Below are 27,253 nucleotides of genomic sequence, written 5' to 3' on the forward strand. Positions count from 1 at the left end.
TGCATATATTTTCTACTTGGATACCAAGTTTCAAGTCAATCGGATGCACGGTTCAGTAGTTATAACGGAACTTCCATAAAAACCACTGTAGATTTATATATACAAGGGCGGGATGATAAGTACCTAGCCTAATAATGAAACACTTAACTTTCCATTATAAAATTAATTTTATTTTTCGACATAGTCTCCGTGAACCTCTACGCACTTATTCCATCTTCGTTCTAAAGCAGTAATGCCTTCCATAAAATAATTTCTTTCGAGGCCTGTAAAATACTCCTCTACAGCGGCTATGACTTCATCATTTGTGGCAAATTTCTGTCCGCCCAAAAAAGTTTTGAGCTTAGGGAATAAGTGGAAGTCTGATGGCGCTAGATCAGGCGAATAAGGTGGGTGGGGCAGCAAATCTTACTTCAATTCGTTGATTTTTGCCATAGCTTTAACACATGTGTGATCCTAGGGTGGAAAATGTTTTTTTTTCCGCCAAATCTGGTCGTTTTTACTGAATACATTGATGAAGATTATCTAGAAGATTAGTGTAGTATTATCTGTTAATTGTTTGACCTCTAGGAAGGTAATCTATCATCAAGATCCCAACTGCATCCCAAAAGACGGAAGCCATGACTTATCCAGCCGACTTTACAGCCATGACCTTTTTTGGAGCCGACCATCCCGATTGCGTCCACTGTTTTGATTGAATTTTTGATTCTAGCGTGTAATAATGAACCCATGTTTCATCTGCTGTTACAAATCGACGTAAAAAATCGGCTTTATTACTCTGAAACGGTCCAAACATTCTTTTGAGTTTTGCACTCGAATCCATTTTTGATCGTGCGTAAGCAATCGCGGCACCCAACGGGCCGATGACTTTTTCATATTTAATTCCTCACTTAGGATATGATGTACCCGGTCTTTTGAGATACCTGTAGTGTCAGCTATTTCAGATAACTTCAATCGTCGATCTGTTAAAACCATATCATGTACTTTCACGACCATTTCCGGTGTCGTGACGCTTTTTGGACGTCCGGGGTGGGCTTCATCTTGGACACATGTACGACCGCGTTTAAACTCATACACCCAGTTTTTTACTGTGGCATAAGAAGGAGCACATTTACCCAAAACATTCTTTAACTCGTCATAGATATCTTTCCCCTTCATGCCCTTCATATGAAGAAACTTTATCACCGATCTTTGTTCAAATTTATCCATTTTGAAAACACTTGACGAAATATATTTTCAAATGACAAAAAATCAATAAAATTTTCACGCCACCAAATTGAAATTTAGAACACAGGTGGCCAGAGAGACGAATTTACAAATGACATATTTAATTTTTGAATTTTAACTTTTTAAATAGCAGAGGCTAGTTACTTATCATCCCGCCCTCGTATAGTATATAGATGAGTTAGCATTTTTGAAACACAAGAGTATAAAAATAAATGTAAAAAAAATTACACTAAATAAATTTCAATTGTGTATCATCTCTATTTGGGTGTATTGATTGACAAGGATGCCGACTAGATATCTTGCAAAAAATGTGCCACCATACCTAAGTCCATCTTCGTCGATGTGTCTTTTATCATCAAGTATCGTGTCTCCGTTGTGGGTCCACTCCACCCGCGGCACCGGCAGGCCCTTTGATTTACACGGCAACTCTACCAGTTGGCCTTCTAAGAATTGCTGTATAGGTTCCGAATTTATCGGTAAGATCTTTGGACTCACTGAAAATTTATTAATCGCAGATGATATTATTAAAAAAAATAAAGCTACGAGTTACGTAGCTATAATGAACCTATTACACAATAGCGCTTTCTAACTAGATAACGTTCATAACATCATCATTGTTTTACTTTGGTAATTAGGATTAGATAACAGTATAATGTTCACTGTATTCTATACCAAGAAATAGAATAAGAAAAACACCCCTTGTTTGTAACATAGTATATAAGCACAACGTGCTTATGAATAAAGCACCGGTCACCGTCCTCGTCGAACCCGTCGCTAAAGCGAAGGGCTCGACGAGTTAATTGACCCATAGACACAGCCCACTAAGTTTCTCGTCGGATCTTCTCAGTGGGTCGTGTTTCCGACCCGGTGGTAAATTCTGCGAAGCACTCTTGCTAGGGCCAGTGTTAGCAACACTCCCGGTTTGAGCCCCGAGAGCTCACCTACTCGCTCGGTTACGCTGACATAGCCTCTGAAGGCTATCAGCTTAGGTAGGAAAAAAAAAGAATAAAGCAGTCTTTAACCATCCTCTGCCTTGAACGGTAAACTCTGTAGTTTCTTTTTAAAAAGCCTTTTGCTCTACCCCGCATCATAACTTACGCCTCGTTGCGGAATATAGCAGGTAACTTCCCCGTAGGGTCCGAAAAAACTATATACACTAAAAGTATTAACTTATAAATACAAATATGATTTACTTGTTGTTCAGTTTACTATTTTTTAATTTACTGTGCTATTACTGTGCTTATGTATGTTTTGTATTCGGGTTCACCATTTAATTTGATATTTGTATTGTTTTTTCTTATTTTTATACTAGTTTATATTTTACCATGTTCTAAGTCTGTACACACGTACCTAGCCTTCATACCCGCAATGAACCAAAGGGAAACACGGGTGACTGAAAATCAGCGCTGTTCGATTTATCGACTTTGAATAGCATTAGCTGAGCCACCTCTATTTGTCTTTTTTTTAATTTAATGTGAAAGGCAATAAATGATTTTATTTATTATTATTTATTATAATTAATTTAATATTGTTATAAAAGGACAAGATTAAAATTTCTCTCACCATAAACTTTGAGCGTGAAATTTCTGTGAGTCGATCCCAGCGCGCTGGTCGCATTGCAAATGTACGAGCCGGCTTCGTGGTCTGTCGCATTTTCTATTATCAAAGCTTGGGATTCATTTAAATGGCTGTAAATTAAGTCTTTGCATTAATTGAATTACTTATCTGTCGTAGTTCATGTAAAACATAAACATGTAAGCGCTAAAAATGGTGCGCGTGCAACTTAGTGCACGTGAAAGAAGTGAAACTTCTTTTGCGGTGTGTAGTATTGTGGTTTTCTTAGTTTTTCATCCTTAAATCAAATTTCTATTGCAATAGGGAATGCTGTGTATAAGAGAAATGACCTAGATCGCTTTGTCCTTTCCCTATCGACGTTCGAATGGTTCGCGAGACGCTCTGTCTATTTTCTCACTCTCGCCCTGCCTAATTTGTATCTTTTGTCTCTAGCCGTAACAGATCTATCGCGTGTTAAATTTTACTTTCAACGCGCCTAAGAAGTTTCACTTCAAAAATTTATTTATGTTGTCATACATTTCGGTTCGAATGGATTTTCAGCTATGCTTATGGCACAACCAGACTGCTAATTTCCAGGGCACTTTTCGAACTAATTTGAAGAAGTACATAGAAGTACATATCATAGCCCACGGTTTTCGGTAATTTTTCGCGTGACGTCACACTCGCTTATACAAAATACTCACACATTTTTCGAATAAACAACGGGTAGTCCATTTCTCGTCCACACTACGACCGGCGGAGGGAAGCCAGTTACGTTACACGAGAACACAACTCGTTTACCGACTTCTACTACGCGTGGCCCGTCTCCTACCTCACCTATCAGTGGAGCCAATTGAGGAGCATCTAAAATATAAAGGAATGGGACTTAATTGGTGAAAAGGACGTTTTTTTATTATCAACCAACAGCTCACGGATCATCTGGTTATCGAAGTCACTAGATGTCGCCTTGACACGTTAGATCAAAGTCTCAGCTGTATTATATAAAAGCTGTTAAACATTAAAATCGGAACACATGACTTACTCGCTACAGAAGTATATCAAATCGCGTGTTAGATATTTATATATTGTGCAAAATGTTGATTGAAACACTGTAATGGTCGCTTCACTCATTGTGATTAAGCCTAAGATCTTATACTATATGATGCCAGGAATGCTTCTTGTCTACTGTCTCCCTGATGTTAATACAACCTGCATCCATATTTCGATTTAACTTGCCAGCGTTCACGTAGTAATATGTCTCTGAGCTTCTTGGCTCTTGCTTATTTCTATCAGGAATGTTAACGCATTCGTACGCCAGGGGCTTTCAAAAACCACAATATACATATATAATAATATATAAATAATCCACATAACACTATGGCATTGTGACTATATGTCATGGTTGGCATTAAAAAAATGATAACTTTTCAAATATCTCCATTAACTAATAGGAAAAGTAGTTCCATAAGTTTGAAAATACAAGGACGCAAATTTTTTTTATTGCTTAGATGGGTGGACGAGCTCACAGCCCACCTGGTATTAACTGGTTACTGGAGCCCATAGACACCTACAACGTAAATGCGCCACCCACCATAAGATATAAGTTCTAAGGTCTCAGTATAGTTACAACGGCTTCCCCACCCTTCAAACCGAAACGATAAGTAGACAACTTACACTGAACCACCAATTCGATTTTGTGCGTATCTTGTCCTATAACGTTTTCAGCGACACATCTATAGATGCCAGAATGTTCCAACGTGACATTTGAAATACTTAAATTTCCCCGATCGATACCGTCCGTGGGCAAGTTGACGAATCCATTCGTAGTATCGTTTTTGTACATCCACGTTATAGTTGGAACCGGACTTCCTTTTAAGACACTGTAAAAAAACTTTATTTGTTTAAAATAACTTAAGTGGGGAGTGTTCAGTTTCTGAACGGCAAAATGTCAGCGAGCGTCATCCGCTTTTTTTTTTCCTACCTATGCTGATAGCCTTGAGAGGCTATTTCAGCTTACACTAGCGTGTGTAGGTGAGCTCGCGGGGCTCAAACCGGAGAATTGCTAACACTGACCCTAGTAAGAGCAGTGCTTCGCAGAATCTACCACCGGGTCGGAAACGCGACCCACTGAGAAGATCCGGCGAGAAACTCAGTGGGCTGTGTCTGTGGGTTAATTCGCTCGTCGAGCCCTTCGTCGCAAGCGACAGGTTCGACGAGGACGGTGACCGGCGTCATCCGCCATGACACCAATCCAACCGCCAAGAGCAACGCATTGATTTTATATTTCTTTTATATTAAGTCTTTAATTTTATATATATCTTAAATCAATAAATACAGTTCACACTCTATTACCATAATACAACAGGGAGAGTAGCTCACGGTAAACCCGCGAGCACCACATTGGGAAGTGTGCCTTATGGCATATCCAGAAAATTCAGTTGCATCAGAACCACAATAAAATTGCTTTTGGAAAAATTCATCGGCTAAAGCCTTTAACATTGAATCCACGTTTCAGTGATATGAGTGTGGCCTATTTGAGAGATTGAGATCTCTTTGTGGAAGCTACCATCGAAGGATAAGATATAGAATTCGGGTTTTGAAATAAACTTCCCTCCTCAGTGTTTTCTGAGCGCACAGCACAATTCTTTATTCAAACGAGGTTTCCGGAAAGCACTGAGTGGTACGCAACGGCTTTTTATATGTTTTTATTGCTTAGATAGGTGAACGAGCTCACGGCCTACCTGGTGTTAAGTAGTTACCGGAGCCCATAGACATCAACAACGTAAATGCCACCCCCACCTTGAGACATTAGTTCTAAGGTCTCCATTATTACAGTACTTGACTTTACAGGGGCTTGGCTGCCTGCGTGGCAATGTTAAGGCCCATAAGAAGGAGTAACCACTCACCACCAGGTAAACCGTATGCTCGTACAAAGATAATAACAAAAAAATAGTACATCAATTTAAATTTTAATGAAGCAGTTCTCGAATTTTAAATTTATAAAGAATATCCTTTTGACACTCAAAGTTCAATTTGAATCACTCCAGCCAAAAAGTATTTTTATATATCCACCTGCCGTACCATACTAAGCAAATAATAATGTTTAACCAAACAAATAATAATAGTCATCGCGGACTTTCAAATACAGCGGGGAATGCTTTGCGCAGCTGGAGTTGAAATCAACATAAGGTATTACGTCCACCTTGAACTATCACCAAGTAGTCTAACTTCTGGAGCATAATTCCTTGGTGGTATGGTGGTATTCATATTCTGATATCCGCGGGCTCGGCGACTACTCATTACCAGGCAAAATCTTCAATTTATATAACCATTATGAAACTTGTGCAAACTTTAACTGAAGTTTAACTAAGTGGGGGAGCATTACATATAAAACCATTAACAACCTTACCTACATGTGATATCTGTTGAATTTCCTTTACGGACAGCCTGGCTCTTGATCCTTTTCGATATTACGGGAAATTCTGGTGACAAAAACCTTACGATAGATCTGAGATCCATTCAAATGTAATTGACAACGTCACTTAAGTTGACGCGTTAATAGAAACTATATACTCTTTACCAGATTCATGACAAAATATTTAGTGAGCGTCAGAAGACAAAAACAAAAGACAAAAAGTAAAAAAAATCACTCTGTATACACTGTATACACTATACAGGGTGATGTTTTATACCAGTTAATGTTTAGGTTAAGCGAGTGGACATTTGATACCACATCCATACTTTAATAATATGAAGTATTTAATAGCTTAGTCTAAGGGAACATGAGAAAACATGACCCTAATCGATACAATTACCTCTCGCCGCGCGATCACCTGCATTCATAATATCATACAATTCGACTACTAAAAATAAATGGTTTCGAATATAATTTTTCATCATTAGTCTATGATATTCGTTACCCGGTTCGAACTACCCAATTTGGCAATGTGACCTCGAGGGGTCGTGCTAGATTCACCAAACGAGTAAGTGAGCTTAGTTGAGCTTAGTTTAGGCTCTAGTCTAACGTTTGATAACACTAGCCTTAACAAGAGTAGTGCTTTGCAGAATCTACCACCGAATCGGAATCGCGACCCACTGAGAAGATCCGGCGAGAAACCTTGAATAACAACTAAATCCGAACCTCCTCCTAGGTCCCCGCATCTAGGGGCGCGCAGGGTATGTGGGACTGGTCCGCAACTGCGTGACCGCGGGCCCAAGATTGTTTTCAGGGCCCTACCCACTAAACGACTCCCCTGCACTCTTCGCCAAAGCATCCGATCCCCTCCGAGGTCAGAACCCGTATGAGGTAACGGGGTTACCGCGGTCAACACTACAACCAGACGGCGCAGCTCACCCCAAGGACGCCCGGCCGAGGGAGCCTTCGAGGCGAATCGAGGGCTCTGGAAGGTCGGCCGTCTGGGTATCGCAGCCCGTCAGGCCACCCAGACGGTGCCGCTGGTGTCCCGGAATACCCCGCAGAACCAGCCTGCGCCGGGTCGGGACGCAATACACCGCCAACCGGTTGCTCTACCCCCTAAACTTAGGGTTACTACACTTGCCTTTTTTTTCCTAAATATTTTTTTTTCATAAGATTATACATTCGATATTTCTGAACTGAGTATAAAAACTATTTGTTTTAAGGCGTAACAGTTTAACAACGTTTTTGATATCTCTTCTTACCTAACCCAGTGACCGTTACTGTAGCATCAACTGACATTGTTTCATATCCATTGTCGGCTACACAAGTGTACCGTCCGAAGTTGGAGAAATCCATTCTGTTGATATGTAGAGAAGAGTTGTCGCTCGAGATGATCGTGTTGGTGTCGTTCTGCAGCTCGGTTCGGTTGTGGAACCATCTCGTTACGGGCGCCGGAAGCGAATCCACGTCACATCGGAGATCCATTTGCGAATACAATTGTAATTGCGTATCTGAAAGTATTATTTATACTACATTGCCTTTTATTTACGTATAACAATCTAAATATGTGTGAAAAGTAATAAAATATTATTAATATTTATTATTTCATAATACACACGATAACGTAATGATACACAAGCTTGCAAGAGAATTTTTTTTTTTTTCAAAATAATGGTTGGGATAAAGTTTAGAGTTCAGTTTGGTATGTTCGATGTTCTGACTAACGTCTTTCTCAACGGCGAATTAATATCTTACTTGTTTGCTTTGGTCTCTAGATTAGGTGTTTTCTAAATTACCAGCTAGCCAAATGAGTATAACGGCCACTAGAACAGTTCTGATTTATATTTAGGAAGATACTGGATTTGAATTGTTTTATTGTTGTTTTTCAGACAGTATGTATTTAATATATCACACAAAATTACGAAAGACCCATTCGATGAACTATTATTACTACAGGTTTTAGGAAATACCTTATCATATTTTTATGTACCTATGCTACAGAGACATATGAACAAAGAAAGGGAAATACTTTTCAAGGATTTCAAGTTTTCGCCTAAGCTCAGGAAATTTATTTAATTTATTTATTTTTTGATTATCTTTTTGCCAGTGGATAAAAGGATTCTTGAACTATCAAAAACATAAGTTTAGAAAAAACCAATAGTTTATTACCGTTTAGAAACACGAATTACAGTGTGTGTTTATGCGCTTCGGATATTGAGTAGCATTGCCAAGGCCAATCAGGTAGCCAAATTAGGCACAAAATACATACTTATCTAAATATTTTAAATTTAGATTTCTATAAATAAATAAAAATTCCGACTCTAAATACAGTCTGAATTTTTTATATCAGACTTTTATATCTAATATTCTATCTATAATTTTTCTTTTATATCTGACACATTTTATACCATTTGGTATGAAATGTGTCTGATATAAAAAAGAAAAATTGCTAACTAATTTGAAAGTAAGTTATTGATTCTCACCATTGAATCCATGGCGCAGACGCATCCGTGTCCGGACGCGCACGGAGACGCTGTCTTGGGATATACCGTCGGAGTTCTCTCCGAAGCAGAAGTACGTGCCGTTCACTGGCTCTTTGCTGCTGTCCAGACGCAGCACGCTCCGATATAGATTAGACACCATCAGTGACGTCTGGAATATGATTTAGTTTTCAAAATAACTGCTACAAGTGGTCCGCTCCGACTCCGCTCGGGTCTTTAACAAAAATTTCAACGATATTTGACGTTTTTTTTTAAATAAAAGAACACTTATTGCGGCATAATTGGAGTTTTGGTAAGGATCCCTAATTTTTTTCAAAAAAGATTATGGCCTATGTCCCTCTGGAATAGTGTAGCTTCAAAATAGTGAAATAATTTTTCAAATCGGTTCAGTAGCTTCGGAGCCTATTAGATACAAACAAACAAACAAATATTTCCTCTTTATTATTATATATATATATATCTATACTATAAAAATAATAAACTCCTCTATATTATAGTATAGAAGTATAGATTCAGTTATGTTGCAATAGTTGTTTTTATTTAGTTGTTTCGTTGGGAGCTCTCAAAGTTGGAATTCTTTTAGTGTACGTTTCTTCGTCGCTTCAGCTAGAATTCATCAATTTAATCAATAAGCTGAATTACGAGAATGTTTGCGTTGCAGTTAGACCTTTAACAGAGCTATAAGAATCGCGCAAAGCGAAATGGATGGATGGAAAGAGCTTAGGAAACAAAGATGTTAAGTTTCAAGACTTCTCTAACTAATATTTCGTTGTCTTAAGTTAAAATACTGAAAGAATAAAAAGTACGGTCAGCAAAACAAACGGATATTCTATAAACTTCTTTTTGTTTTATAAAAACCCCGAGTTATTACTGTTCTTAAAATGCTAACTGACATTGCAAAATACCATACGATTTCGGTTATTTTTTATTATTAAACTCTTATGTTTATTTCACAGTATACATCATTTTTAGATTTTGTAAATTTATAAACAGAAAATAACTTACGCTGCAGTTTAGAAACTTCTCTGTCTCCCTGTGCCATACAACTCTAGGGGGAGGCTTGGCTAGTACTTCACAAGTGACGTCATAGGTCGAGCCGTTTACTATGGTAATGTTCTTGGATCCAATTATAGTCACCCTCGGTTTAATTTGAACGTTTATTAACACCGAATCTGACACTGAAACGAAGTTTCCGATTGATATTATCGATAACTAAAGTTAATATAGTTTTATTGTAAATTTTATTATAATGTATTAAAGATTCATGTGACGTAAATTTTTTAATTTTTTTTTTGTTTTTTATTTATTGCTAAGATGAGTGGACGAGCTCACAGCCCACCTGGTGTTAAGTGGTTACCGGCGGCCATAGTTACAACGGCTGTCCCACTTCAAACCCAAACCCAAACGCATTACTGCTTCACGGCAGAAATAGGCAGGGTGGTGGCACGGAATAGATAAATAAGGTTGGAAAGGCCTTTGCTCTAATTTTGTATTAGAACCAGTGTCGCCGCTTCATCCCCACTATTTTAATTTCTACACATACACATACTGTCATTACAAGTATTTCGCACACAACAAAAACACCCACACATAAATCTCAGGGCAGATATTCGTTCGCAAACTAGCACAAAACTCCTGTAGGCAAAAAAAAAAAAACACTCACACACGCAAAAAGGCAATAAAAATGTTCATACACGCTAGTGCTTGATAAAACCGATATTCTTTAACGATAAATTATCTGATGAATGAAAGGGGAAAAATGAAACACGAAATAAATATTGAAAAAAAACTTTTTTACTTTTATTAATTACAAATAATCACTGTCCCTGGAATAAAAAGTATTTGTTAAGCAGTTGGCGCTTGCTATTAATTGCGAATGAATTTTTCAAAACAAAGTGTTTTATGGTAAAATCATTTTTAATAAAATGTTTAGAGCCAATAGTACTCGTCTTTGTCTCCAGCTTCCTCTACCTGTCACGTCAATCCATTGTTCCCTGGCGTTAGGTTCTTTAGGAAACCTAAAATTTTTAATTTAATGCATAAGTCAAATATTATTTTACTTATATTTTAATCAATCTTAGACAATATAGTAAATACCCGTAAATGAGAGGTCTACATGTCCCTTTATATTATACCTTCACATTAATTCAATGATAATAATTCAATAATAATAATACATATTTATTTTACTCAAAATACGTCTCACTAAGAATATACTAGGTATCATTAATTAAATATAAAATAATACAAAAATTATCCATGTCAAATGTAAATATAGTCGAGAATTCTGTCGATGATTTTATTTCACCACATGGTCACCTCACTATCGACAAACTAGCGCCGTCCAATCAGGGCAAAGGCCGAAATTTCAAAGATTGAAGTGTAGAGAACGCAATGCATGTAGTACATTGGAAGCGGACTTGGTCATTGCGTTCATTGGGCGAGTACACATCGCGCAATGTATGCTATTTATAACTTGTTGCAATAATATTGTTAATGTTTGGAATTTCATATGTTTTAGACAAATAATATTGTAATTAAATGGTAATTTCGACTTACCGATCGAAAGATATACCTCCTCGCTCTATACTTGAGGTCTGACTTTTTGTTTTACAAGTTATAATTGCACAACAGGCATTATAAAGCGGAGATCTGTTCGCCCAAGTAGTCCGAAGCGCACTAAACGCGGTGAATGAACGAATCGGTCGAGTTATGTTTGTACAATCATAACTGTGGCACGCTTGCCCCGCCTACATTACCATTCCAACCTTATTTATCTATTCCGTGGGTGGTGGTATCTACCCGTGCGTCCGCACAAGAGGTCCTACCACCAATAATTGCGCAAATTATAATTTTGCGGGTTTGATTTTTATTACACGCTGTTATTCCTTCCAATTATCCATACGATACATAATAACAGTCGAAGATAATCAGGCTGCTAGTTAAATAAAATCTGAAACCCAAGCAGACACTTAACATACCATTAAGGTTTCCTCGACGGGCCACACAAGTCCACAGCCCATCTTCACTAACACTCCTCACGTCCAGAACGTCATCAGAGCTGTGGTCCATGGACCGCTTCCTCACCACAGTCCCGTTGGGAGCCAGCCACTGCACGGACTCCGCGTTGTCGACATGACACACGAGCTGCACATCAGTGTTCAGTTGTGGGGACAGCGCGTGCGGACCTAATATTTGGGATTTCAGTTTTGGGTTTATCTTGATGTAGGTTGTTTTGTTCGTTTCACCTCCTGGAAGAAAGTTAAAGTAATTTATAAAACTAGCGTGTTTTTAATACGCTTTTATTAGCTTCAGACGTATGTATGTTGTTAGTATGTAACGGAATCTTTGAACATGATTTTTACCCCCTTCAAAACGTCGGATTAACTCGAAATTTGGTATACTTATTAAGGACCGATGACAATTTAATATTTAAACGACCCTCCACGGGTCCAGCTACGGGGGCAGTAGGTCCAATAGCCTCTTCATTCTAGAAATAGCCGCAGAGGGGAAATTTGATGACGTAAAGTAGGCGTTGTCGTCGGCAAACAGCGCCAACTTTTTTTTTATTTATTTTTTATTGCTGAGATGTGTGGACGAGCTCACAGCCCACCTGGTGTTAAGTGGTTACTGGAGCCCATAGACATCTATAACGTAAATGCGCCACACATCGACTTCCTATGCTTGGAGATTACCCTGGAGCGTAGTGTAGAGAGCGTAGAGGAATGATGCCAGGACGATTCCCTGAGGAACTCCGGCCGTGACTGGGCGCACCGGCGACTTGGCGCCCTCGATCGCGACAAGGAAGGATCTTCCCTCCGGGTACGACCCCAGCAGTCACATGTAGGCGTGCTGGAGGTGAGTGTTATGCAACAGCTTGTAGATCAGTCCTGCATGCCAGACACGGTCGAAGGCCTTCTCGATATCGAGAAACACTGCGGCCGTGTACTGGCGCGCGTTGGACCGATCCGCCAAGTGATGCATAACGCGGACCAATTGCAGCGTTGTCGAGTGACCGCTGCGAAACTCGGGTCTGAGAAAGATGTGCGGCGACACCCTTCTCAGCAGCAGCCGCTCGACCAACATTATGATATCGGACATGTATGTACCTACAATACGTTTCTGCCTGTGTAAATTCACGTTACGATTTACGCAGCTACGAGATGTTGATGTTAAGTCCTGCCGTCCCCATTGGTTTTGCTTAGTTTAATATTCATATGTAAGCTATTTCATAAACATTTTCTGAAAACCTTATTATGTTTGTATAATGACTAAGTTGCAATTAAATAATTATAAGATAATCATTTCAAACCTGCATTAATTGCTGAGCACGTATAGTTCCCAGTGTACTTCTCCGTGACGTTGCGTATGATAACACTGAAAGAGTGACGTCCCCCCGTGTCCGGTTCTGGGGGTATTTCGGAGGCTGTAAAGCATATTGGTCGCCTTTTGATAAATTTATTTATTTTCTATTGCGTTGAGCTCACGCCCCGCTTAGTGCTCAATGGTTACCGGATACTCCTCGCTCCCCCCCTAGTATCTATACTTTACAATTTATAATACCGCCACTCACCTTGAAACATGATGTTGAGGTCTTAATTATATTGTACAATGTCTGTCCCACCCTTCAAACTGGAATGCGTGACTGACATAAATAGGCGGGATTATGTTACCTTGCCGTGGGTGCTTACAATACGCCCTACCACTACTAAAACCAGGAAATACTCGTAAATTTTAATACAAAGTTCTCTGAAAATATACCTCATTAGAAACTACATCTCTTGCAAAAGCTAATTTTGAAACTGATCTTGAAAAACAGCTAAAACATACATACAGTTTTCGAAGTTGTCCCCTTTGAAGACCAGTCGGTGTTTAAGAAACGACGCTTCGCTGACCACCGTGCATGTCACGTTCAGATCCTCTCCAGCGTCAATGGTTTTGTTTTCAGGCTGTATCGACACTCGTGGAGGATCTACTGTAATATTTGTTACCATTTAAATCGCCTCGAAATGCATGGAAGACTTGAGAAGCCGTCAACGGTATGTGGACTCGTGACATGTGCTTCTTAAAGTAGGTATAGCTTACAAAGAGCCTTTGATAGTAGACATCTTGGATGTGCTCCTAAGATATTTGACGTCCGGAATTGACCGTCATCACACTTACATCAATTAACCGTCGCATTGACAATCGGTGAGGCGCAAAAGTACTGGAGTGGGGACCTCGTACTGGAAAGAGTACGTACCTCGTCGTAACTTGGACAGACAACCAATGCTATGGACTGACGACCTGGCCAATATAGATGATAGGGACTGGATGCCAAAGGCAAGAGACCGAAGGAAATGGAGTGCATGTGAAGGGACCTGCACTCAGCATTGGGTGAACACGGTTTCAAGGCGAGACATTTAGGCAAGACTCGTTTTATGTCATTCGGGAAATGTCGGCGGCGGCTGCCGGCGACACGATCACCGGTTCCCTCGGTCGACGGGCCGGGAGCCCGCCTTGGTAGCGCCACGCTACACCTTCCCCCGGAGCGGTAGGGGGAACGCGGTCTACCATCATCCGGCTTCCTATTGCGGGCGAGTGTGCAAAGCACCTCGCCCCACGCCTGGGTCCCTCCCCGCTCAAAGCGGGTGGAGCCCGAAGCCCTTAGGGGGCCGGGTGACGGATGCGACCCCGGTCCCGACCCCTGCTCGGCGGCGGCGGATTGCTGCGTAGTGAGAAAAGCCTTGCCTAACTCGCCCCGCCGCCTCCTTCTGCGAGATGGTGCACTCGCAGAAGTCGAGCGTAGCCTTCCAGGACTCGTCGCCGCCAAACATCGACGCCACGACGCCAGGCAGCGACAAGTCCGGTCCTATCTTTGCGACAAGGACACGGGCCTGCACTTCCCAAGCGGGCAGACAGCGAGCGTATTTGATTTAAACTACATGATATCCTTTTATTTTCTAAAAAATATCTGTAATAGTCTGCCTGTGAGATTTGAACACCATATTAATTGCTCGAAGTAAGTACATCTTCTCGTTAAATCCACTACGACTTTCAATTATAAACATAACGAATTCCTTACCTATAATTGCGCTCATAGTGCCATCAACTGACATTGTTTCATATCCATTGTCGGCTACACAAGTGTACCGTCCGAAGTTGGAGAAATCCATTCTGTTGATATGTAGAGACGAGTTGTCGCTCGAGATGATCGTGTTGGTGTCGTTCTGCAGCTCGGTTCGGTTGTGGAACCATCTCATTACGGGCGCCGGAAGCGAATCCACGTCACATCGGAGATCCATTTGCGAATACAATTGTAATTGCGTATCTGAAAACAATAACTTGTTAGCTTTATTATACACAATAGTTTTATAATGCGTTGAAGACTTATAGCTTATATATTTAATATTTAAAAGCTTTCGTGCGAATATTTAACAATGACGGAGATAACTAACTAGATTAATGAGTAAGTCAGTCTCACTATTGAATCCGTGGCGCAGACGCATCCGTGTCCGGACGCGCACGGCGACGCTGTCCTGGGATATACCGTCGGCGTTCTCTCCGAAGCAGAAGTACGTGCCGTTCACTGGCTCTTTGCTGCTGTCCAGACGCAGCACGCTCCGATATAAATTAGACGCAATCAGTGACGTCTGGAATATGTTTTAGTTTTCAAAAAACTTATTGATCTTCTCTTGACTTATTGATCGCTTTATTTCGTCGTTCGTTTATGTCAGCCTTTCCCAAAGTGGGCGATAAAGCCCCCTTGTGGGCGCTGCATGCTTAAAGGGGAGCGGTAAGAGATCCAGAAAAAAAAGGGGGCGTTGGCACGCGATTTGAAACTTCATCTAGGAGGACTCTTAGACACCGACTGAGCTCTCGCTATAGTGGTTTTTGTAGGTGAAAAAATGGGGGCGCTCAAAAATAATTTATTCTCAAAGCGGGCAGTAGACAAAATAAGTTTGGAAACCCCTGGTTTATGTAATAGAACTTGTTTTGTTTAGTTATTTCATTGCGGGATTTCAAAGTCGGGGTTCTTTACGTATGTTTCTTCGTCGCTTATATTAAGTACCTATTTCATAAAAAGTCAAGTAAACTTACGCTGCAGTTCAGAAACTTATCTGTCTCCCGGTGCCATAGAACTCTAGGAGGAGGCTTGGCTAGTACTTCACATGTGACGTCATAGGTCGTCCCATTTAATATGGTAATGTTCTTTAATCCAATTATAGTCACCCTTGGTTTAATTTGAACGCTTATTGACACCGAATCTGACACTGAAACGAACTTTCCGATTGATATTGTCGATAGTAAAAGTAAATATAATTTTATTGTAAATTTTGTATGTATTAAAGATTTATGTGAAGTCAGACGTGACGTAATTTTTTTTATTTAATCTAATTTTTACAGGATTTTACAAAATATAGGCATAATATAACTATTTTCTAAAATTTTATGTCCTTACACGGTCAGTGGCTCAAAATGATCAGTAATGATCATACCGTAATTTTATGTATTAGCAGATTCAGTCTACCTCTGAAGGCAATAAAAATCCAAGTCGCAAAATACAAACGCAAACTATGGTTAAAAAAATATATACATATTTCTTTCTCCCACGTACTAAAATCTAAGTGTGTACTGGCAAGTGTCGTTTACCGTCTAATTCGAAGAGACCACGGCTCTCCTCTCTAAACGAGTTTCTATGGCGTTATTGTGGGGACATTGACCCCAGTCGGCTCATTTCTGTTACATTGCGCGCAATATAAGAAACATTGGTTAGCACTTGCACCTGTCTTTGCTTGAAACTGAAAATGCCTTCCAGCCAACAATAATCCTTCCTTCATAAAAAAAAAAGAACTGTCTTCGTTTAAACAAACGGAACTAAAGCAACCTGTAGCTTATACAGTGTGTGCCCCAATAATATAATACATAATAACAATCGAAGATAATCAGGCTGCTTAGTTAGATAAAATCTGAAACCCAAGCAGACACATAACCTACCATTAAGGTTTCCTCGACGGGCCACACAAGTCCACAGCCCATCTTCACTAACGCTCCTCACGTCGAGAACATCATCAGAGCTGTGGTCCACGGACCGCTCCCTTACCGCAGTCCCGTTGGGAGCCAGCCACTGCACGGACTCCGCGTTGTCGACATGACACACGAGCTGCACATCAGTGTTCAGTTGTGGGAACAGCGCGTGCGGACCTAATATTTGGGATTTCAGTTTTGGGTTTATCTTGATGTAGGTTGTTTTGTTCGTTTCACCTCCTGGAAGAAAGTTAAAGTAATTTATAAAACTAGCGTGTTTTTAATACGCTTTTATTAGCTTCAGACGTATGTATGTTGTTAGTATGTAACGGAATCTTTGAACATGATTTTTACCCCCTTCAAAACGTCGGATTAACTCGAAATTTGGTATACTTATTAAGGACCGATGACAATTTAATATTAAAACGACCCTCCATGGGTCCAGCTACTGGGGCAGTAGATCCAATAGCCTCTGCATTCTAGAAACAGCCGCAGAGGGGAAATTTGATGACGTGAAGTAGGCGCTGTCGTCGGCAAACAGCGCCAACTTCACATCGACTTCCTATGCTTGAAGATTGCCCTGGAGCGTGAGAATGTCGTTAGTGTAGAGAGCGTAGAGGAATGGTGCCAGGACGCTTCCCTGAGGAACTCCAGCCGTGACTGGGCGCACCGACGACTTAGCGCCCTCGACCGCGACAAGGAAGGATCTTCCCTCCAGATACGATCCCAGCAGTCACAGGTGGGCGTGCTGGAGGTCCATGCTCTGCAACAGCTTGTAGATCAGTCCCGCATGCCGTACTGACGCGCGTTGGACCAATCTGCCAAGTGATGCATAACGCGGACCAATTGCAGCGCTGTCGAGTGACCGCTGCAAAACCCGAATTGCTCGGGTCTGAGAAGGATGTGCGGCGACACCCTTCTCAGCAGCAGCCGCTCGACCAACATTATGATATCGGACATGTATATACCTACAATAAATTTCTGCCTGTGAAAATTCACGTTACGTATTACGCAGCTACGAGATGTTGATGTTACGTCCTGTCTTCCCCATTGGTTTTGTTTAGTTTAATATTAATATGTAAGTTATTTCATGAACGTTTTCTGAAAACCTTATATATTTTGTATAATGACTAAATTGCCATTAAAAAATTATAAGATAATAATTTCAAACCTGCATTAATTGCTGAGCACGTATAGTTCCCAGTGTACTTCTCCGTGACGTTGCGTATGATAACACTGAAAGAGTGACGTCCTCCCGTATCCGGTTCTGGGGGTATTTCGGAGGCTGTAAAACATATTGGTCGCCTTTTGATAAATTTATTTATTTTCTATTGCGTTGAGCTCACGCCCCGCTTAGTGATCAATGGTTACCGGATACTCCTCGCTCCCCCCTCGTATCTATACTTTACAATTTAGAATACCGCCACTCACCTTGAAACATGATGTTGAGGTCTTAATTATATTGTACAATGTCTGTCCCACCCTTCAAACTGGAATGCGTGACTGACATAAATAGACGGGATTATGTTACCTAGCCGTGGGTGCTTACAATACGCCCTACCACTACTAAAACCTAGAAATACTCGTAAATTTTAATACAAGGTTCTCTGAAAATATACGTCATTAGAAACTACATCTCTTGCAAAAGCTAATTTTGAAACTGATCTTGAAAAACAGCTAAAACATACATACAGTTTTCGAAGTTGTCCCCTTTGAAGACCAGTCGGTGTTTAAGAAACGACGCTTCGCTGACCACCGTGCATGTCACGTTCAGATCCTCTCCAGCGTCAATGGTTTTGTTTTCAGGCTCTATCGACACTCGCGGTGGATCTACTGTAATATTTGCTACGATTTAAATCGCCGCGAAATGCATGGAAGACTTGTGAAGCCGTCAACGGCATGTCGACTGGTGACATGTGCTTCTTAAAGTATAGTTTACAAAGAACCTTTGATAGTAGACATTTTGTGCTCTTAAGATATTTGACGTCCGGAATTAACCGTCATCACATTTACATCAATTAACTGCCGCATTGACAATCGGTGAGGCGTAAAAGTACTGGAGTGGGGACCTCGTACTGGAAAGAGTACGTACCTCGTCGTAACTTGGACAGACAACCAATGCTATGGACTGACGACCTGGCCAATATAGATGATAGGGACTGGATGCCAAAGGCAAGAGACCGAAGGGAATGGAGTGCATGTGAAGGGACCTGCACTCAGCATTGGGTGAACACGGTTTCAAGGCGAGACATTTAGGCAAGACTCGTTTTATGTCATTCGGAAAATGTCGGCGACGGCTGCCGGCGACACGATCACCGGTTCCCGCGGTCGACGGGCCGGGAGCCCGCCTTGGTGGCGCCACGCTACACCTTCCCCCGGAGCGGTAGGGGGAACGCGGTCTACCATCATCCGGCTTCCTATTGCGGGCGAGTGCACGCCTGGGTCCTTCCCCGCACAAAGCGGGTGGAGCCCGAAGCCCTTAGGGGGCCGGGTGACGGATGCGACCCCGGTCCCGACCCCTGCTCGGCGGCGGCGGATTGCTGCGTAGTGAGAAAAGCCTTGCCTAACTCGCCCCGCCGCCTCCTTCTGCGAGATGGTGCACTCGCAGAAGTCGAGCGTAGCCTTCCAGGACTCGTCGCCGCCAAACATCGACGCCACGACGCCACGACGCCAGGCAGCGACAAGTCCGGTCCTATCTTTGCGACAAGGACACGGGCCTGCACTTCCCAAGCGGGCAGACAGCGAGCGTATTTGATTTAAACTACATGATATCCTTTTATTTTCTAAAAAATATCTGTAATAGTCTGCCTGTGAGATTTGAACACCATATTAATTGCTCGGAGTAAGTACATCTTCTCGTTAAATCCACTACGACTTTCAATTATAAAAAAAAACATAACGAGCTCCTTACCTATAATTGCGCTCATAGTACCATCAACTGACATTGTTTCATATCCATTGTTGGCTACACAAGTGTACCGTCCGAAGTTGGAGAAATCCATTCTGTTGATATGTAGAGACGAGTTGTCGCTCGAGATGATCGTGTTGGTGTCGTTCTGCAGCTCGGTTCGGTTGTGGAACCATCTCGTTACGGGCGCCGGAAGGGAATCCACGTCACATCGGAGATCCATTTGCGAATACAATTGTAATTGCGTATCTGAAAACAATAACTTGTTAGCTTTATTAAACGCAATAGTTTCACAATGCGTTGAAGACTTATAGCTTAGACCATAGTTAAAAGCTTTCGTGCGAATATTTAACAATGAGGGAGATAACTAACTAGATTAATGAGTAAGTCAGTCTCACTATTGAATCCGTGGCGCAGACGCATCCGTGTCCGGACGCGCACGGCGACACTGTCCTGGGATATACCGTCGGAGTTCTCTCCGAAGCAGAAGTACGTGCCGTTCACTGACTCCTTGCTGCTGTCCAGACGCAGCACGCTCCGATATAGATTAGACGCAATCAGTGACGTCTGGAATATGATTCAGTTTTCAAAAGAACTTATTGATCTTCTCTTGACTTATTGATCGCTTTATTTCGTCGTTCATTTATGTCAGCCTTTCCCAAAGTGGGCGATAACGCCCCCTTGTGGGCGCTGCATGCCTAAAGAGGGGCGGTAAGAGACCCAGAAAAAAAAAGGGGGCGTTGTGTAGAGGGTTGGCACGCGATTTGTAACTTCATCAAGGAGGACTCTTAGACACCGTCTGAGCTCTCGCTATAGTGGTTTTTAGTAGGTGAAAAAATGGGGGCGTTCAAAAATAATTTATTCTCAAAGTGGGCAGTAGACAAAATAAGTTTGGAAACCCCTGGTTTATGTAATAGAACTTGTTTTGTTTAGTTATTTCATTGCGGGATTTCAAAGTCGGGGTTCTTTACGTATGTTTCTTCGTCGCTTATAATATTAAGTACCTATTTCATAAAAAGTCAAGTAAACTTACGCTGCAGTTCAGAAACTTCTCTGTCTCCCTGTGCCATAGAACTCTAGGAGGAGGCTTGGCTAGTACTTCACAAGTGACGTCATAGGTCGTCCCATTTAATATGGTGATGTTCTTGGATCCAATTATAGTCACCCTTGGTTTAATTTGAACGCTTATTGACACCGAATCTGACACTGAAACGAACTTTCCGATTGATATTGTCGATAGTTAAAGTAAATATAATTTTATTGTAAATTTTATATGTATTAAAGATTTATGTGAAGTCAGACGTGACGTAATTTTTTTTAATTAATCTAATTTTTACAGGATTTTACAAAATATACGCATAATTCGTGCGTTGCGACCGTAGATAGTGGACGTCTCCGTGGTTGTTGTGGCATTATCGTTTCATTTAAGTTTAAATTTGTTAATTTTAAATTGTGATTGGTGGTTTTCAATTCATCGGTGGCTCCTTGTTCTTCCTTAACGTTTTTAACAGCTGACTCCACCTTTTGGGCGGTGTAACAGAGATAGAAGCTTGGTAAGATACGCCTTAGCTTTCTTATTGTGGCTGCTTCTCGCTTGAGCCTGCCTGTGGGTGCATGTTTGCTTGACACGCGTGTGCGCTTTGAGTGTGTCGAGTCGAAGAAATTACAAACATTCAAAAAAGTACTCGTGTGGCCCCGGGCGTGAACTTGCGTCGCTGGACCTGCGTTTGGTCGTCGCCCTGTTGCTCCAACAATTAACTGAACTCACCTGCTAAATTATACATTGCCTTCATATTACTTTGAATCTAATCTCGTAATTTATAATTTATTATGGAGTACACCTGCTGTAATAAAGTGGTCAATACTCGTGACAATAAGAAGTCAACCTTGGTGTGTACAGTGTGTAGAAATTATTATCATATCGGCTGTGTTCTTCCTGCAAAAAAGGATTGGACGCCGGATTCAGAATTTAAGTCTACATGGATATGTCTTAATTGTGCGACTAGATCACGCACTGTTAATGATGACACTCCTGTCCGAGGCAATGTGAGGCCTCGAGCACCTGATACATCCAATGTTACGATGAGACCGTTGCGTACTGGATCCAGGGAACGTGAGGGACCTGAATTACAGGTTGTCCCTTTGGAACAGGTCAGGAGTATAGTGCGCGCGGAAGTCCAGGAAGCTGTTGCTTGTTTCAGGGACACTATTCTTGAACTCAAGAGTGAAATCTCAACTCTTCGTGATAGTGTCTCCTTCATTAGTGACAAGTATGAAGCCATATCAAAAAAAATTCTTGAGTTTAATGACCATCTGAAAGTTATTCCAACACTCAAAAACGAGCTCAGTATACTGGATTCAAGAATACAATCCATTGATTCTCAATTCAACTTAAAAGAGCAGTGGAGCAGGAGATCTAATATAGAAATTCTGGGTATCCCCGAAAGGAAAGGCGAAAATCTAATAGAATTGGTCTCGAAAATTGCCGAGAGGGCGGGTTTTGCCTTGAATCCTCAGATAGACGTCGATTTTGTTACAAGGGTTGCGCCGATGGACAGAAGCAGTAGCAGATCAAAGCCAGTTATTCTTAGATTTGTATCCCGATATAGGAAGGATGACATGTTGGCTAAATTGCGGAGATTAAAGGAATTGAAATCTTCTGATATTGGATTCCCACATGATTCATCTAGGCTTTATTTTAATGACCACCTCACGAAAAATAATAAACTTTTGTTAAAAAACGTAAAACATTTAGCCAAGGAAAAATTTTATAAATACGTGTGGGTACGTAATTGTACTGTACTGGTGCGAAAAAACGATGTTAGTCCGCCAGTCGTGATTGCTTCCCAAGATGATTTAAAAAAAATTATATAGGTGTTTTCCTTATTATTATATTCATTATTTTTAAAGTACATGCTATTTTTTGTAATGTAAAATATATCATAATTTTGTTTTTTTCTTTTCAAAAGTTGATGATCGGACTATTTCAGTTTTTTGAGAAACTTTTAAATGTTTTTTTAACTATTTTAATAACATTATGTAAGGCTTGTTATGATATAGCAACATACTTATTGTTTAGCATTGGAGAATTTTTTATTTTGTTCGTTTGGAACTTTTACTCCTGGGGTGGGTGTTTGATTAATGTTGAGATCTATATTCTCGTTTGTGTAGGTACTTATGTATTGACATGTCAATTATTATGCTGTGGTTTGAGCCGTGGACTATTAATACTGTTGGTTAATTATTTATATGATCTATTTTTTCTCTCTCTCTCTAATGGCTAATTTAAAGATTTTTTACCAGAACGTTCGTGGTTTACGTAGTAAAACTAATTTGTTTTATAGAAACATTATTTTATGTGATAATGATATTATATGTCTTAGTGAGACATGGTTAATGCCGGGTATTTATGACTCAGAGTTGTTTGATGAGCGTTTTGTTGTATACCGTTGCGATCGGAACTATAACTCTCGAAATGATTCTTTGGGTGGCGGGGTACTTATTGCTGTGCGTAGAGGAATTACCGTTTTTAATTTAACCTGTCTCCCTTCCAACAGAAACCGATCAGCTGATATTATTTCGATAAAAATAAATATTAAGCACAATAACGTTAGTAAACTACTCCATCTTTACTGTTGCTATTTTCCTCAATGTTCCTCTCAGTTTGAAGATGAAATTGGTTTTTTTGAGGATATTTCTGACACAATTATTACTAATCCCGGTGACGAATTTTTGTGCGTCGGCGATTTCAATATAAGGAATGCTTCTTGGGAGCTGATCGGTGTTGATGGACCTGCTAGACTCTTGAATGGTGATCGGTGGGACTCACTTGTCTTTGGTCTTTCTAATTTTTTAGCTTTTAATAGTTTTAAACAATTTAATTCGATTTCTAATATAAATAAAAGATGCTTAGATTTAGTAATAAGTAATTGTGCTTGTAAGGTTGTTCGTTCGTCCCTTCCTCTTGTATCTGAGGATGATCATCATCCAGCCTTAGATATTCAGATTCAGGGGTTAGACGTGAGACCCCTACGTTCTCCTGGCCGGTCCATATTGCTTTTCCATAAAAGTGACTACTCTATTATTAACGAGGAACTTTCGAAAATTGATTGGAAACAATCTTTTATGAATTTAGATGTCGACATGGCCGTGGGCAAGTTTCATGAAATCTTAGACAAGATTATTTCTGATAATGTGCCTGTGAAGGTCGTAAGAGGTAACTCCAATTTCCCTTACTGGTACTCCTCTGCTTTAATCAAGTTGATTAAAGAAAAAAGAAAATTTCACAGGAAATGGAAATGTTATGGTCGATTGGCCGACTATTCAAGTTTTTCTGTTCTTCGTGAAAGACAAAAAGCCTTAAAAATTTGCTGTTACAATGCACACATAACAAAGTGTGAGGATGATATCTTGAAGTGCAGTAAGCAATTTTGGAGATTTGTTAAATCCAAGAGGAGTGCTGGGTATTTTCCTAACGAATTGTTCTTAAATGATAGGTGCTCATCTGATGGTTCTGAAATATGTAATTTATTTAATGTTCATTTTGGTTCTGCCTTTTTAACTAACAATACACAGTCAGCATCATCGTTAAGTTATACCCCTGCTTCTTACGACCTTAACTGTGTAGATATTTCTTCATTTTTTATTTCGGTGGGTAAAGTCAAGCAATATTTAAAAAATCTTGATATTTCCAAGGGTGCTGGTCCGGATGGTATTCCGCCTGTTTTTTTGCGACAATGTTACGCTCAGCTGTGTTACCCTTTGCATCTTCTTTTTAATCACTCATTATCAACTGGTGTTATGCCCCGTATTTGGAAGCGGTCGTTCGTGGTGCCAGTCTTTAAGAGCGGTGATAAACATAACATAGCTAACTACAGACCAATTTCTAAAATTTGTGCCATCCCTAAGATGTTTGAACGTATAGTTTATGATTTTTTATTTCCATTGATTAGGCCTCATATTATAGAGCAACAGCATGGTTTTATAAGCCATAGATCTACTGAGACAAACCTCTGTGAGTTTTTGGATTATGTATTGAGCTCCATGGAGGATGGTCATCAGGTTGATGTGGTGTACACGGATTATTCCAAAGCGTTCGATCGAATAAATTTTGACATCTTGATTGAGAAATTGCATGGACTTGGGGTCCACGGTGATTTGCTGCGATGGCTTGAGTCTTATGTTAGAGATCGCAGTCAGGCTGTGACTTTCAATGGTTTTTGTTCATCATTTGCACCTGTTCCCTCGGGAGTTCCTCAGGGCTCTCATCTCGGTCCTATGTTATTTAATATATATGTCAATGACGTTTCGAATGTTTTCAGGAAATCCAAATTCATTATGTACGCTGATGACAAAAAAGTATATAAAGTTATAAAGTCCTTAAACGACTGTTTGGAATTACAGGATGATTTGAACAACTTATTTGTTTACTGTCAAAATAACTTACTCACAGTGAATACTAATAAGTGTACTATTATAACATTCTCACGTGGAAGATCGAATATCTTGTATGACTATTCTATTAATGGTCAAACTTTGGTACGCACCACAGTTGTTCGTGATTTGGGTATTTATTTGGATTCCAGTTTGATTTTTGATTTTCATGTTAATGAAATAGTAAATAAGGCTTTTCGAATGTTAGGCTTCATACTTAGAGTTGGTAAAGACTTTAAAAGACCATCTACTTTGATTCTGTTGTACAACAGTTTTGTACGGTCTATATTGGAATATGGCTCCGTCACATGGAACCCCCAATATAATATTTATATTCAGCGACTAGAAAGAGTCCAAAAAAAGTTTTTTAAGCATCTTTTATACCATTGTCGTCGCTTTAACTCTCCAGAACCGACAGAATTTGTCTCTCTAGTCGATCGCAGGCTACTGAGGGATCAAATGTTTTTATATAAAATAATAAATAACGAGATTGATTCTAGCTATCTACTTTCCAAAATTTCATTTAAATGTAGTCGTATTTCCGCGCGTTCTAAACAGACCTTCCACATGTCCACGGCTCGAACGAAATATGCTTCTAACTCTTTTGTCCGTAGATCTTGTAGGTTGTATGATGCTAAGTTCTCTAATGCTGATATCTTTTGCTTGTCACTTGTAGCATATAGAAAAGCTATTTTGGAGTGTTTATAGGGTGATTTGGCCCGATAAGTGTTGTAGTTTTATAGTGTGAGTTAATGTATAAAATGATATGTGCGTATTGTGTTGCTTTTGTTTTTTTTTTGTAATTTAAATTTCTAAATTTCTCTTCTTGTTCACTATCTACTTATATGTGATTTTGATTGTGGAAACATATTTGGTTATTGTTTTAGCTATATTTTTTAAATATTGTATGTTTTGTATTGTACTGTTTGTTTCCCAAATAAATAAATAAATAAATAAATAAATAAATAAATAAATAAATAAATAATATAAATATTTTCTAAAATTTTATGTCCTTACACGGTCAGTGGCTCAAAATGATCAGTAATGATCATACCGTAATTTTATGTATTAGCAGATTCAGTCTACCTCTGAAGGCAATAAAAATCCAAGTCGCAAAACACAAACACAAACTATGGTTAAAAAAATATATACATATATTTTCTTTCTCCCACGTACTAAAATCTAAGTGTGTACTGGCAAGTGTCGTTTACCGTCTAATTCGAAGAGACCACGGCTCTCCTCTCTAAACGAGTTTCTATGGTGTTATTGTGGGGACATTGACCCCAGTCGGCTCATTTCTGTTACATTGCGCGCAATATAAGAAACATTGGTTAGCACTTGCACCTGTCTTTGCTTGAAACTGAAAATGCCTTCCAGCCAACAATAATCCTTCCTTCATAAAAAAAAAAGAACTGTCTTCGTTTGAACAAAAGGACCTAAAGCAACCTGTAGCTTATACAGGGTGTGCTCCAATAATTCATATGATACATAATAAATAACAATCGAAGATAATCAGGCTGCTTAGTTAGATAAAATCTGAAACCCAAGCAGACACATAACCTACCATTAAGGTTTCCTCGACGGGCCACACAAGTCCACAGCCCATCTTCACTAACGCTCCTCACGTCGAAAACGTCATCAGAGCTGTGGTCCACGGACCGCTCCCTTACCGCAGTCCCGTTGGGAGCCAGCCACTGCACGGACTCCGCGTTGTCGACATGACACACGAGCTGCACATCAGTGTTCAGTTGTGGGGACAGCGCGTGCGGACCTAATATTTGGGATTTCAGTTTTGGGTTTATCTTGATGTAGGTTGTTTTGTTCGTTTCACCTCCTGGAAGAAAGTTAAAGTAATTTATAAAACTAGCGTGTTTTTAATACGCTTTTATTAGCTTCAGACGTATGTATGTTGTTAGTATGTAACGGAATCTTTGAACATGCTTTTTACCCCCTTCAAAACGTCGGATTAACTCGAAATTTGGTATACTTATTAAGGACCGATGACAATTTAATATTAAAACGACCCTCCACGGGTCCAGCTACGGGGGCAGTAGGTCCAATAGCTTCTGCATTCTAGAAATAGCCGCAGAGGGGAAATTTGATGACGTAAAGTAGGCGCTGTCGTCGGCAAACAGCGCCAACTTTTTTTTTTTTTTTTATTGCTGAGATGTGTGGACGAGCTCATAGCCCACCTGGTGTTAAGTGGTT

The 27,253-nt window shown here is 40.1% G+C and overlaps 1 protein-coding gene across 8 annotated transcripts in view; it reads right to left on the minus strand.

The window, feature by feature from the left end:
- LOC101741619 (hemicentin-1) overlaps positions 1-27,253 on the minus strand; it is a 97,878-nt gene that overhangs the window by 50,277 nt on the left and 20,348 nt on the right. For 7 of the 8 annotated variants that reach the window (XR_009974880.1, XR_009974881.1, XR_005245501.2 and 4 more), the window contains exons 20-40: positions 26,610-26,879; positions 20,646-20,818; positions 20,011-20,179; positions 19,616-19,861; positions 18,397-18,537; positions 17,876-17,989; positions 16,675-16,944; positions 15,778-15,950; positions 15,161-15,329; positions 14,762-15,007; positions 13,532-13,672; positions 13,010-13,123; positions 11,679-11,948; positions 9,703-9,875; positions 8,680-8,848; positions 7,459-7,707; positions 6,188-6,260; positions 4,453-4,658; positions 3,483-3,642; positions 2,788-2,912; positions 1,547-1,718 (exon numbers count right to left, since the gene is read on the minus strand). Coding sequence is in view for 5 of the 8 variants with exons in the window: in XM_062672148.1 (XP_062528132.1) it covers positions 1,547-1,718; positions 2,788-2,912; positions 3,483-3,642; positions 4,453-4,658; positions 6,188-6,260; positions 7,459-7,707; positions 8,680-8,848; positions 9,703-9,875; positions 11,679-11,948; positions 13,010-13,123; positions 13,532-13,672; positions 14,762-15,007; positions 15,161-15,329; positions 15,778-15,950; positions 16,675-16,944; positions 17,876-17,989; positions 18,397-18,537; positions 19,616-19,861; positions 20,011-20,179; positions 20,646-20,818; positions 26,610-26,879 (3,823 nt within the window). In the remaining 3 variants the exon portion in view is untranslated. The remainder of the gene's footprint in view (positions 1-1,546; positions 1,719-2,787; positions 2,913-3,482; positions 3,643-4,452; positions 4,659-6,187; positions 6,261-7,458; positions 7,708-8,679; positions 8,849-9,702; positions 9,876-11,678; positions 11,949-13,009; positions 13,124-13,531; positions 13,673-14,761; positions 15,008-15,160; positions 15,330-15,777; positions 15,951-16,674; positions 16,945-17,875; positions 17,990-18,396; positions 18,538-19,615; positions 19,862-20,010; positions 20,180-20,645; positions 20,819-26,609; positions 26,880-27,253) is intronic. The other variant, XM_062672146.1, reaches the window with a different exon arrangement.

The sequence above is a fragment of the Bombyx mori genome, chromosome 14 (assembly GCF_030269925.1).
Source record: "Bombyx mori chromosome 14, ASM3026992v2".
Taxonomy (NCBI): Eukaryota; Metazoa; Arthropoda; class Insecta; order Lepidoptera; family Bombycidae; genus Bombyx; species Bombyx mori.